The 13,208-nt window shown below is 43.5% G+C and overlaps 1 protein-coding gene across 4 annotated transcripts in view; it reads right to left on the bottom strand.

Annotated features, from left to right (window-relative positions):
* Positions 1 to 13,208, bottom strand: part of Eif2ak3 (eukaryotic translation initiation factor 2 alpha kinase 3) — a 60,758-nt gene that overhangs the window by 33,446 nt on the left and 14,104 nt on the right. Inside the window, exon 3 of one of the 4 annotated variants that reach the window (NM_001313918.1) lies at positions 6,971 to 7,298. The exons of the other annotated variants lie outside the window; for them this stretch is intronic. Within the exon in view, the coding sequence (NP_001300847.1) occupies positions 7,266 to 7,298 (33 nt within the window). The 3' untranslated portion in view covers positions 6,971 to 7,265. Of the gene's footprint in view, positions 1 to 6,970; positions 7,299 to 13,208 lie in introns of those variants that run through there. 4 annotated transcript variants of the gene reach the window in all.

The following is a 13,208-nucleotide window of genomic DNA, read 5'->3' as shown; positions in this document are numbered from 1 at the left end:
ATTAAAATGAACAAACACTATTAGAGAAAAACAAATCCTCCGGCTGTGTGAACGGTTTCCATTCACTTCTTCTTTCCTACGTCCCCCAGAGACAGGGCTTCTCTGTGCAGTCCTGGCTGTCGTCTTCACTTCCTGTGTGCCCACATACTCAACTTTAACTTACTGTGAAGTATTCTGAACGTCTGAAATGTAATGAGGCCAGTGCGGCAGCCCTCGTGTATTGATTTCCAATAACTACTGACACTTGGCCAGATGGTTCGTAAGAACGTAAGAGTTCACATCTCAGGTCGACCCAAAGACTAACTTTATAGAGGGAGTCCACATACATACATTCTGTCTGATTCCTCACACCACAGAAGGGGCTTCTTTCAGATCCCTTTTCTTAAGTTAAAAGTTTATATATTTATTGTTCTACTTTACATGTATGGGCCCTTTACCTGAGCATATGTCTGTGTACAATGTGTATGCCTGGTGGTCAAGGAGGCCAGAAGATGGTAGTGGAACCTCTGGAACTTGAGTTATAGACAGCTGTGAGCCACCATCTGCGTGCTGGGAATTGAACTGGGGTCCTCTGCAAGAGCAGCCACTGAGCCATCTCTCTAGAGAGAATCACTCCTTTTTGGAGAAAGGATTCAATGTCCTATAGAAGGGCCATATCCAGGACTTCACACATTCCTTAACAACTTCTTTTAACCCATGCATGTCCTGGACTGTGTGCCTCAGATCTGGTACTACTTCCTATTGTGTTAGGAGACTGTGAACTGCACAGGCGAAATTTTGCCCGATCAGTTTCATTTAAAAAAGTCTTATAATACATTCACACATTCTATCATTTGCATATATCCATGAGCACTTCTGAGCAGCAACTGCAGAGCTCACTATAATTGCAACCATTGTTATAATAGCAACAGAGACCATGTATCCTTCGATGCCCAAGGTATCTGACACCTACATATTTACTATCTGAACCTCTACATAAAAAGCGTGCAGAGCCCTGTGTTATGCCATAAGGTGCAGATTATTTGTCTGCCCCACTTTTGATAATGTGGCTACCAAACTTTGAGTTCTAAGGAGTCAGCTCAATTTTGCCACTTAAAAAGTTCCCCAATCAATTTTTCATTGTAGTGTCAGTTGATGATCCTATTATTCACCTAAACAGAATAAGATAATGGTTCGTAATCTGTATTTGCTTTATCTGTACTTCTTAGATTTTTTTTCTAATTTTTTTTTCTCGGTCTGCTTTGAAAGCCAGACGCATATGCACAACTGTTTTGTCAATAACTGACTCAGACATTAACCATTATCAAATCCCCAAAGCTGTATCCAGTAATAATTCACGCACAGTGTGACCGAAGTTGAAAATGGCTCCTGTGACCTAGAGATGCCAGTCTGCTTTGTAATACACCAACGGGAAGAGCTAGAGACTTAAGTTCCGGCTGTAGCGTGGGTGAGAAAGAATGACATGGGAAGGTGAAGAGAAAGTGGGGCAAGGATGAGAACCTTCCCATCAGTGACAGAGAGAACAGTGAAGACAGTTACCCTGGAGCACTAACGACAGGGGAACACTCCCCTGCCCTCCTCCATCACGGTAGGGGCACCTGTAGCACAGCACAGCAACAACAAAGATGCCAGGAACCAAGACTGAAACTCACTAATCCTAGGGAGGGGCAAAATAGATGGACAGTACTCATCAGAAGCACGAAGCTGGGCACTGTCCACCCACAACAGCAGCTTTATTTATTAGCCACGCCGCTTGCTGCATCTGAAGCCAAGGCACATGACAGACTGCTCTGCCCCTCACCCGGCTCCACTCCTCAGGTCCCTCATGCCACTACACACTTGCTGGGAGACCTGTCTTTCTTACATTTCTTACATTGACATACTTCTGTCGATTTTCATAATTATACCACAACTATTTCATCTATCTTTCTATGTCTGTCTGTCTGTCTGTGTAAAAAAGCAATGTTTACTGTAGTGAAGAGGCATACATGAATGAGGTTGGAAGACAACCTTCAGGAACCAGTTCTCTTCTTTCACCCTGTGGGTTCTAGGAAATGAGCTCAGGTGTCAGCCTTGGTGGCAGGTATCTTTACCACCTGAGCCATCCTGCCAGCCCTTCCATAACTGTTTTTTTAAAATGTTTTTCTTCCCCTCATCCATAACTATTTTTAAAGGTTCACCTCTCCTAGTCTCTAAGCTCTTTTGTTATAAACAGGCTTACACATCTCTCCTTTACCTCCTTTTTAGGCTTCCCCAATCCCTCTATAAACAAAATGGAAAGGATTTTGACATTCCCTTTGCTATAAGAATTGTAAAGAGACTCTAATAAATCAAGGGGGTTGTCTACAAGAGACACATTTGCCAAATAGGCCAGGTATCTCTAACTGTGAAACATGTATATTTTAAAATAGTTAAGGTAGAGGCTGTGGATGTAATTCAGTTGGCAGAATGCTTGCCTAGTGTGGGCTCCATCCCCAGGACTGCAGAAAACTGGTATGGTAGTGCATGCCTGTAATACCACAGTCAGGAGGTAGAGGCCAGAGGCTCAGGTGTTATGGCCATCCTCAACAGCACAGTGAGTTCAGGTTCCCAAGCCTGGGACACATGAGACCCGGTTTCAAAAAATAAATAAAAATAAAGTAAAAAAAAAAAAAAGTAGTATGTATTAACACCAAGCAGCAGTTAAAGACATTGAAAGGAATGCAGAAAAACCTATAAAAATCATAAAACCAGCTCCATCTCTGAATACTGTTTTCTCCACCTGTCCCAGTCTCAATGTTAAGAAACTGGATTCTAAAAGTCTAATCTTCAGCTGTCTCTTGCTCTACTCTCAAGGTGACCAAGTTCTTGGTTCCTAGGACACTAACACTGTTCTGTGTGCAGCTCAGACCTCTCCTCTGGAAATACAAGGTCCGAACAGTCAAATACTTCCTTAGCATCCTGTAAGGAGAGAGGTCTTAATGTCTTGGGAACTCAAGGTTTTGAAATGCATGGAGTGTTGAGAAGAAGAAGGGATTGTAGGGAGCCCTTGGGTTCTGCGGGATGCTCTGCCTAAAGCTCTAAACTTCTCTGAGTTACAGGCAGCTAAGATGTCAGAGCTGGGACTCAAACTCAGGTCCCCTGGAAGAGAAGCCCACTGAGCCACATCTCTATAGAGCCAAGACATTATATTTTTAATATTTCAGTTTTTTAAAGATGATGTACTCTGTGTAGGACATAAAATGGGAACTTTTTAAAAAGTTGAAAGTGTCTCATGTAGCCCAGGCTGGCCTTGAATCCTCTATGTGTATAATATAAGATGATGCTAAACTTTGATTCTCCTGCCTCCACCTTCACACTCCTGGTATTACAAGCCTGTGCTACCATACCAGTTTTATGTGGGGGTGGTGACTGAACCCAGGGAATTGTGCACTCTACCAAATGAGCTATATCCTCAGCCAAAAATGTCAATTCCTAACCAAAATAAACCACTGACTCCACTACCAGATGAATAAGTGACTACACCCTTTATTATTTGTGACTTAACAAAAAGAAGCCCCAACACTGCTGTATATAGAAACAGTCTGTATTTCCCCTTAAATGCCAAAGTTACTGATGGGGGAAATACGAATAAGGTTACTAAGGAATCCCTAAGGACAGTGCCTCACAGATGACGAGGGGCTTCACAGCTAACAGGAGCTGAAGTTCCTGCAGGAGGGGCTTGAGAGCTTCTGATATATCCAGTTATTAGGACACACCCAAAGTGACATGCTCAAAAGAAAATGAAGAGAAGGATAGAGAAAGGACCCAAGGAACTGAAAGGGTTTGCAGCCCCCTAGGAGGAACAACAATATGAACTAGCCAGTACCCACCTTCCCCCCCCCCCCCAAGCTCCCAGGGACTAAATCACCAACCAAAGAGTACACAAGGAGGGACTCAAGGCTCCAGCCGCATATGTAGCAGAGGATGGCCTTGTGGGACATCAATGAGAGGAGAGGCCCTTGGTCCTGTGAAGGCTCGATGCCCCAGTGTAGGGAAATGCCAGGACAGGGAGGCGGGAGTAGGTGGGTTCGTGAACAGGGGGAGGGGGAATGGGATAGGGGGGTTTTTGGAAGGGAAATGAGGAAAGGGGATAAAATTTGAAATGTAAATAAAGAAAATATCTAATAAAAATAAAAATAAAATAAACAAAGAAAATGAAGAGAAGGGGCCCAGGGACAGCTCAGTGGGCAAGACCCTGCCTGCCGGATACCCAGAGGTCAAGCCTGGAGCCTATCTCAAGTGAAAGGAGAGAACTGACTACACAGAGCTGTCCCTGACCTCCGCAAGAGTGCGGTGGCAAGTGAAACCTCCCTTCCCCACATCACACACACACACACACACACACACACACACACACACGCATGCACACTCTCATGTGCGCGAGTGCACACACACACGCACGCACGCACTAAAACACACATACACACACACTCTCTCTCTCTCTCTCTCTCTCTCTCTCACACACACACACATACACACACACACATACACACACAACTAGTCAACACATAAAATAGAAAAACAACGCACAGGGAGAACCCCGTTTCCTAAACAATAGCTGTGGAGTAATCTCAATTTCTCATTTGGCAACACTCGTGCTAGAATAAATTAGTTTAGTTCAGATTGCTTTCGGCCACACTAAGGAATTAATAAAAATTAAATCAAACCAGTTTCATTTCTATAATGAAAAGCAATTAAGCAATCATTTAGATACTGGCTTGCTGCAAAATTGACAGGTACTCTTCAGAACGGACTTCACAGCTGATGACTTGGCTGGTTCAAAAAGCACCGTTTAATGTTCAAACCAAAAGAAATGTGCGCCAGGCACACTGGTGCATGCCTGTAACCCCGGCATTTGGAAGACTGAGAAAGGAGGGTGAAGAGGTGGAGGCCAGCCAGGAATACATGTGTTCCAGGCTGAGAGCCCCCAGCCCCATCTCTCTCTCTCTGTCTTTCTCTGTGTCTCATCCACACACATACACAATTAATTTAAATGACTTGGGCATCTTTTAGTATAAATTAGACAATCTTTAAAGATTTATTTATTTCTATGTGTTTGAGTATTTGCATGTATGTAAACGCACCACATGTGTGCCCAGTGCCCATGGATGCCAGAAGATAGCCTGTAACTAGAGTTAAAGGCTAGAAACCAAACCTGGGTCCCTCTGCAAGAGCAGCCAGTGATCTTATCTAGTGAGGTTTCTCTTTAGCCCTCAATTAGACAACATTTCAGAGATTGCAAAGGACACACAGGCCTTCTCCAGAGTTCATAAAGTCTGTCTAAGTTACTTTTCTCTTGCTGTGAGGAATCACCATTATCAAAAGCAATTTGGAGAAGTTTATTTCAGGCCATACTCCATCACTGATGGAACACGGAGCAGGACTGAAGCAGAGGACATGAGGAATGCTGTTTACTGGCTTGCTCAGCCTGCTTTTATTATATATGCCTGGACCACTGCTTAGAGGCAGCACCACCCCAATGGACAGAGCTCTCGCCTATCAGTCACTAGGAAAACGACTCCCATCTCTGCCTCCAGAACAATCTCATAGAGGCGTTTTCACCACTGTGGTTCCCTCTTCTCAGCCTAAGTTCAGTTTCTAGCAGAAAAGAGAGAAAGATTGCAGCTTGCTTTCTTTTTTTGAGGAGAGAGGGGTTAGGGTCTCACTGTGTAGTCCAGGCTGACCTTGAACTAAATTCTGAGATTATAGATATGCCCCACCCATGCCCAACTGAGTTCTAATAAAGTAACACAGTTTCTATGAAAGTCATGTTTGTGAACAAATCAGAGTTAACTATGAATAGCACACTATACATGTGGTGTGCACACACACCCGCTTTCCTGTGTTGGGTGATAGGATCTCATTCATGCAGCCTAGGCTGGCTTCAAACTAACAATCCAACTGTCTCAGTTTCTCAAGTGCTAGGATTATAGGTGTGTGCCACCATGGCCAGCTCTAGTTCCTTCTGTTCAAAGGTGCTTCAGCAGACCAGTGTGGTGGTGCATGCCGGTAATCCTGCTACTGTACGGCTGAGGCAGGAAGCCCCTGTGCTGACCAGGGTGAAGGTGGGCTGGAACACACTTCTCTCCACCAATAGCAGCATTTCATTGCTGTCTGCTGTTTATGCACCTGTCTGTGTATGCACCTGTTTGAAATAGAAATGCTCGTCTCCTGGGGATAACCATGCTTAAAATAAAATAAAACTCTTAAGTTCAAAGTAAGTATAGACTAACAATAGAGTTGTTTGCTCTTTTTAGGGGGAAAAGGGGGGCAGACATAGTGCAAAACCAGAAAGTAGCATGCTGTGTTTAAAGTCCAAGATGAAAGCAGCCATCTAAGTACAAGTTAGCTGCAGACGAGTACACGCTTGAAATGGTCTTCATAAAGGCATCCTAACTAAAAGTCAGATTGCCTGCATGCAAATAAATAAATAAATAAATAAATAAATAAATAAATAAATAAATGTGTGTCCCATGACACAGAGAAATAAGAGTCAAAAACATTTAGTCTATTGAAACTTATTTATTGACTGATTGATGGAGATAGGGTCTCACTATGTAGCCCTGGCTTGCCTAGATATCACTATGTAGATCAGGCTAGCCTTGAACCCACAGATATCTTGTTTGCCCGTTTCCTGCGTGCTAGGATTGAAAAGTGTGCTACCATGCCCAGCCCATCAGCCAAGATTTTGTTTTAAAATTACATTTATTTATTCTGTGTGTGTGCAAGAGCATGTATGCTCACGCATGCATGTGCCATGACACGGTGGTGGAGGTCAGAGGACAATTTGAGGTTCTCTCCTGTCACCATATTGGTTTGGATCAAACTAAGTTTCTCAGGTTTAGCAGCAAGTGCCTTTACCCAATATCTACCATGACAGCTTTATTCTATTTAGATGTAAGTGTGGTCCAAAGGCTGCCCAGGGACCTCCAAAGAAAAAACACACTACAGAATGAATTATTATTTATTAGAGTAAAAATTTAAGACAGTCATTAAGGAACCATAGCCAAATCTCCATACCTTTTCAAGGTTGAAACTATATTTCAGTTACCAAAGAAAAAGCAAATCAGATTTCACCTCAGGAGGTCCTTCTGAAAATTTAAAACACAAGTCTTAGCTACTGGTTGTCCAAAAATAGTGGTTCATTTCCTAGGGAGCATAATCTATCAAAGTTCCCAGAGTGAACCTGGTTCCCCGGTCATCCCAACACACGCTCAGAGGCACAGCTGTAGGTTGGTTTCGGATCAACATTCTTTTGAGGAAGTTTTGTGGGTGCCCTGTCAACAGGAAGGATTGGCAAATGAGATGTGTCCCAAGGCACCTGAGCCTTCCTGCCACATGCAATTCTAAATATAATTCACACTATTCGCTCCTCATGGAGCTGTCACTCTCCCTTGTGCACCAGGAAGTTTCACCTACACAGCCAAAATACAACTAAAGCAACACGACACACAACTAAAGCAACACGACACACTGGTTTATAGACCCCTGCAGATCAGAAAAAGTTCACGACATCAGAACAAACCAGGATACAATGGGATCTGAACCTACATACTGTGATGTGTAATGTTTAATGAGTTTGTACTTTTAATAAAAATATAGTGCTTGTACATACGGGCTACGTGCATATGTGTGCTTGAGGGGTGGGAGGGAGTATACACATGTGTGCATGTGGAGGTCAGAGGTCAATGCTGAGTATCTCCTTCAATCACTCTGGACCTCCTGTTCGAGACAGTTCACTGATCAAGCAAGAGTAGCTGACCAGAAAGTCTTGATGTCCTCCAGTCTACATTTTCTCAGCACTGGGATTCCAGGATTAAACCATTACACGAGCTTTCACCCCATGCCAGGAGATCCCAATGCAAATCCTCATATTTATACAGCAAATACATTTACTTTGTCGGCTTTATGCAAGCTTTTTGTGTGAGTGTTGTTTTTCTGTTTGTTTGTTTGTTTTTTATCTGTTTGTTTTGCTTACTTTTTAAAAGCAGGGTTTCATGTAATCCAAGATGATTTGGAAGTCACCTGGATGCAGCCAACAACGATCTTGAACTCTTAGATTTACGTCTCCCAAACTCTGCCCCAAGTGCAGGGATCTGGCTACCGTGTGTCTGGCTTTGCTTGTGTCTTCTTAAGAGAGTCTCAATGTATGACCCAGGCTGGTCTAGAAATCATTATTCTCCTGAGTCCACTTTTGAAATTCAGAGATTACAGGCATGAATCACTGTTTCTGGCCTCATACATGTTCTTGTCAGAGGCAGGTGGGTATTTCTAAGTTCAGGGCCAGCCCTGTCTCATAATAAGACCCTGTTTTAAAAACAAACAAACAAACAAACAAACAACAAGAAGCAGTTCTTGATGGTCCTGGGGGTGAAGCCCAGTGGCAGAGCACATGCCTAGCATGTATAAGACCTCACATTTAATTCTTAGCACTAAAGCGCTTGCCAGGCACTGTGGCAAATACCTGTAACACTAACACTCTGGAGGCTGAAACAGGGGGATTGTAACTTCTAGAAGACAGTGGGCTCCACAGCAAGACTCTCCTGAAGAAGGAAGGGCAGGGAGGAAAGAGAATGAGAATAAGGAAAGATGGAGAGAGGGATGGAGGGAGGGAGGGAGGGAGAGACACACACACAGAGAAACAGAGACAAAGAGAAACAGATGGAGAAGTAAAAATATTTGAAGCAACAACCATGATAAATGTTATTAGCTCTTGGCCCTAGTACTACCTTCTTCCTGCTCTTGTGACTAACCAGGGCGTACGTGTGCTGAGCACTTGGGTGCATCTGAGGCAGCTCAGGAGCAGCACTTGTGTGGACTGAATTGTCTGCTCTGTTTAGCAGCTTCACTCTGTTCATCAACTGAAACCAGCGACGGAGATGAGGCTCGGGAAACACCAGACATTTCCCCAGTAAGAACAAAGTAGGCTTTTCACATCAAAGAAAACAGCTGCCAGTACCCGTGATAAAATTTGAGTTTTCAAGCGAAAATTAGAACACAAGGTAGGCTGTGTCTGTAGGAGTAAACCTGCAGTTTCCTAGTACTTAGAAGGAGGTCTAAAGGCTAGGTAGTAGCACAGTAGTAACCTAGCTTAGGATACAGGAAAGCCCTCAATCCCAACACCAAAACCCCAGCCCAACCCAACCCAACCCAACCCAGCCCAACCCAACCCAACCCAACCCAACCCAACCCAGCCCAACCCAACCCAACCCAGCCCAACCCAACCCAACCCAACCCAACCCAACCCAACCCAACCCAGCAGTTTCTAATTAGATCAGTGATGGTAATGACAAACTCAATTTTTTTTCCAATGTACTATGTATTAATAACTTATAGTCTATATTCCCTATGGAAGTCAGAAAACCATGGATGTTTTTGTAAAAGGCAAGATGGGCTAGTGGATGTTACTGCACTAGAGTATAACAGAGCTGGTGAGACAGCTCAGCAGTTAAGAGCACTTGCTGTTCTTGCAGAGGACTGGGGTTTAGTTCCCAGTACCCATACTGGACGGCTCACAAGCACCTCAGATTCCAGTCCAAGGGATCCAACACTCTCTTCTGGCCTCTCTGAGCACTGCACAAATGAGGAACACGAGCGCGCGCGCACACACACACACAAATAAGGTCAGAGTGGTTCATGCCTTTAAACCTAGCACTCCAGAGGCAAAGGCAAGCAGATTTCTGCGAGTTTGAGGTCAGCAGGTATACACAGCAAGTTTCAAGGCAGCTAGGGCCACATGGTGAGACCCTGACACAAACAAAATAAAAACCCAATAACACATAAAAAATATTCTTTAAAATGTTAATTGCTTTAGATTCAGACTCTTTCAGATACTTGTTCTGGGTCAGTATCAAACCAAAGCAAAAGGCCACTAAAATATTCCTCCCTTCTCCAAATGACCGATGTATGTGGTTGAATTTTCTTCATATAATTGAAACAAAAGTACAGTATACTTTTAGTTTGTTCTCTTTTTTTGAGACAGGTCTCATATATTTCAGGCTGGCCTTTAGTCATGATATAGCCAAGGCTGGCCTCTATTTCCTCATGCAGGGACTATGGGCATTTGCCATCATATCTGGCAACAATGCAATGTATTTAATAAAGCAATTATAAAAATCTAGTTGTCACCAGGCAGTGGTGCTGTGCACTCCTTTAATCCCAGCACTTGAGAGGCAGAGGCAGGCAGATCTTTTTAAGTTCAAGGCCAATCAGAGGTACACAGAGAAACCCTGCCTTGAAAAATCCAAAAGGGAGGTTGGGGGTGGGGGAGATTTGCAAATATGTAAAAAGAGTGCCTCTTTCATACTGATAGCACGTTGTGCTATCATGCATTGGGCTTATTATTAACTAGTAAATCTTCTGTAAATTCTATCCCCCCCTCCCCTTCTCTCTCTTGTTTTACTTCCCATACAGAGAGTCTTACTGTATAGCTCCAGCTTGCCTAAAACTCAAGTAGACCAAGGTTGGCCTTGGAACTCATAGAGATACATCTACCTGTGCAATTTATTTTAATTTTAATATTATAGAAACAGATATATAGCTGGGTGTGATGCTACATGCCTATAATCCTAACACTCAGAAGGCTGAGGCAGAAGATATGAATACAAGGCTATCCTGGGATACCAATACAAGGCTATCCTAGGATACCCAATAAGACTGTTTCAGAACACACAGAAAAGGCTCCAGGACAGATACACACAATGCATCCAGGCGAGTCTTTATCATACTGCAAGTAAATCACAGCCGAGGTTCAATTTTTAACATTTTAAATGGGATTGACTTGCCAACATTGGGAGGATGACTATAAGGAACATCAAGTATATATTATAACACTGAGAACAATGTCATTAACATATCTATGTATAACCATTATTAAGCTATCATCATAAATGATCAAAAAGTAGATAATGTATAGCAGTCTCTCTCTCTCTCTTTTAATTTTTGGAGGTCTAGAGAGATGGCTCAGCAATTAAGAGAACTTCTTGTTCTTACAGAGGATCTGAGTTCAGATCCTAAGCACCCACACAGAGTGGCTCACAACCTCTTGCCACTCCAGCTCCAAGAGATACAACACCCTCTTCTGGCTTCTGGATATGCATATAAATGTGCACGTGTGTGCTTGCGTGCACACACAGAGACACAAAATGTAAAAAAAAATTTTACATTAATTAATTAACTTATTTGTGCATGTGGGTGGGTGGGTTACAGCCATAGGGTGCAAGCGCAGGTCAAAGGACAATGTATGGGAGTTCATTTTTTTCATCATGTGGACCCTGGGTTTGAACTCAGGTTGTCAGACTTGGATCCTAGCAGCTTTACCCACTGAGCCATCCCACCGGCCCATGGATATTTTGGCTAACCTTAAACCTGCTATGCAGCTGAAAATGACCCTAAGCGCTTGCTCACGTCTGGCAGGACTTGTTAGTACAGCTGTTTGTTCTCCACTTGGCCATGCCACACAGCTCACCCAATTTTATGTGTGGATTTTCTGTTTACAAATCCACACATGCTTTGAACCACACAACACACTAAAATTACCTCAGATGTAAGTGGTTTATGATCTCAATTTGCTGATCGTCTTTCACATCAAGTTTAAAAATAAGGAAGATTCTAGAAGAGCACAAATAAGCATGTTTAATGAGAATAACACTAATCATGTGAATACCTTTCCTTTTGTTTTTGGCTTTTGAGACAGGGTTTCTCTGTGTAGCCCTGGCTGTCCTGGAACATGCTCTGTAGACCAGGCTAGTCTCAAACTGCCTGTCTCTGCCTCCTGAGTGATGAGATTAGAGGTGCACACCGCCACCACCAGGCCTGAATACCGTTCTTACATGTTTGGTTGTACGTCTAGTCTTTAATGGCTGAGCCATCTCTCCAGCCCTTGAATACCATTCTTAAAACTTGATTTCAGTTTAAAGACAGTCAACTTGTTCTTAGTGTTAGTGTTCTTAACCACAGAATCTCACTAGTCTCAAAACACACTTCAGCGCATCATGTGACAAAAAACGGAGCATAACAAACACTGCTCGATCCAGGCCTAGCACTGGGATGTGTGGAGATTGCAGGATGATGCAGGCTGTGCTTGCTGGAGGGCACAGGAAGTGTGGTTACAGAAGGGAGGCCTGGAGTGGTGTATCCAGTGCCCATGTCCACAACGTTAATAAGTCATTCTTAAACCCCTCATGTCCGAGTTTGTCTCTTCCCAGCTTGACAATGGCTAGGGAGTTTTGTAAGAGATGACTACTGTGAGGGTGTCCACACTCAGGGAGGACTGATGTGGGAGGAGACAGGTGACTGACTGCATGTCAGCTGCCGCAACTCTAGAGAGAGATTTACTTACAGACTAAAGCTCAGAAGGAGGAGGCGCCCCAGAGGCAAGATTAAATACTAAAAAATAGGCTTATTTCCTCAAGGCCTCTCTTGTATCCTCTCTCCATCCCATCGCACTGGGGTGGGCCATTCCTCACTGAGGAAGAACTCACTGCTAAGGGACGGAGACGGAGTAGTTTTAGAAGCATGGTCTGAATCTGCTGCTCTCCATATTCTAGAGCTCATACCGAGGAAGGACAAGTGCTCTACAATTAATAAAGTGTACTGAAATGTGGTGCCTTTAGGGCTGCTGAGATGATTCAGCGGGTAAAAGTGCTTACCTCACAGGTCTGGTCTGGCGACTGGACTTCAGTCCCTAGGACCCACGGTGGAACGAGAGAACTGACTCCACAAGGCTGACCTACAACCTCCACATGTGCAACCTGGCACATGTGTGCCTATGTGCCTGGGTCCTCTCCCCTCCATCTCCTCCACTCCAATTACACACACACACACACACACACACACACACACACACACACACACACACATTTTTAAGTGACTTGGTTTGGACCATATAAAAAAGAAAATTAGGATGTACAAGACTTAAAAAAAATGTAGAGAATAACAAAGCATAGAATTCTGCAACACGGATTTCTAACTAGAAATTTTCAATAATTGTTACTCCTTGGAGAGCCGAAGATGATCTTAAGAAAAGATGATCATGTTATCCATCAGATAATGTGCTGTACAATACAGCGGACACAGTTCCTCTGTTACTGATATGATTAACACATTTAATGCCTGCAGCGATCCTAAGAAACGGGTGCTGTCATCCACCCCATTTTACAGACAGGTGAAGTGACTGTTCGAAGTCT

The sequence above is a fragment of the Mus musculus genome, chromosome 6 (assembly GCF_000001635.26).
Source record: "Mus musculus strain C57BL/6J chromosome 6, GRCm38.p6 C57BL/6J".
Lineage (NCBI taxonomy): Eukaryota > Metazoa > Chordata > Mammalia > Rodentia > Muridae > Mus > Mus musculus.
Note: the sequence above shows the minus strand (reverse complement) of the source record. Positions and strands in the feature narration are given on the sequence as shown.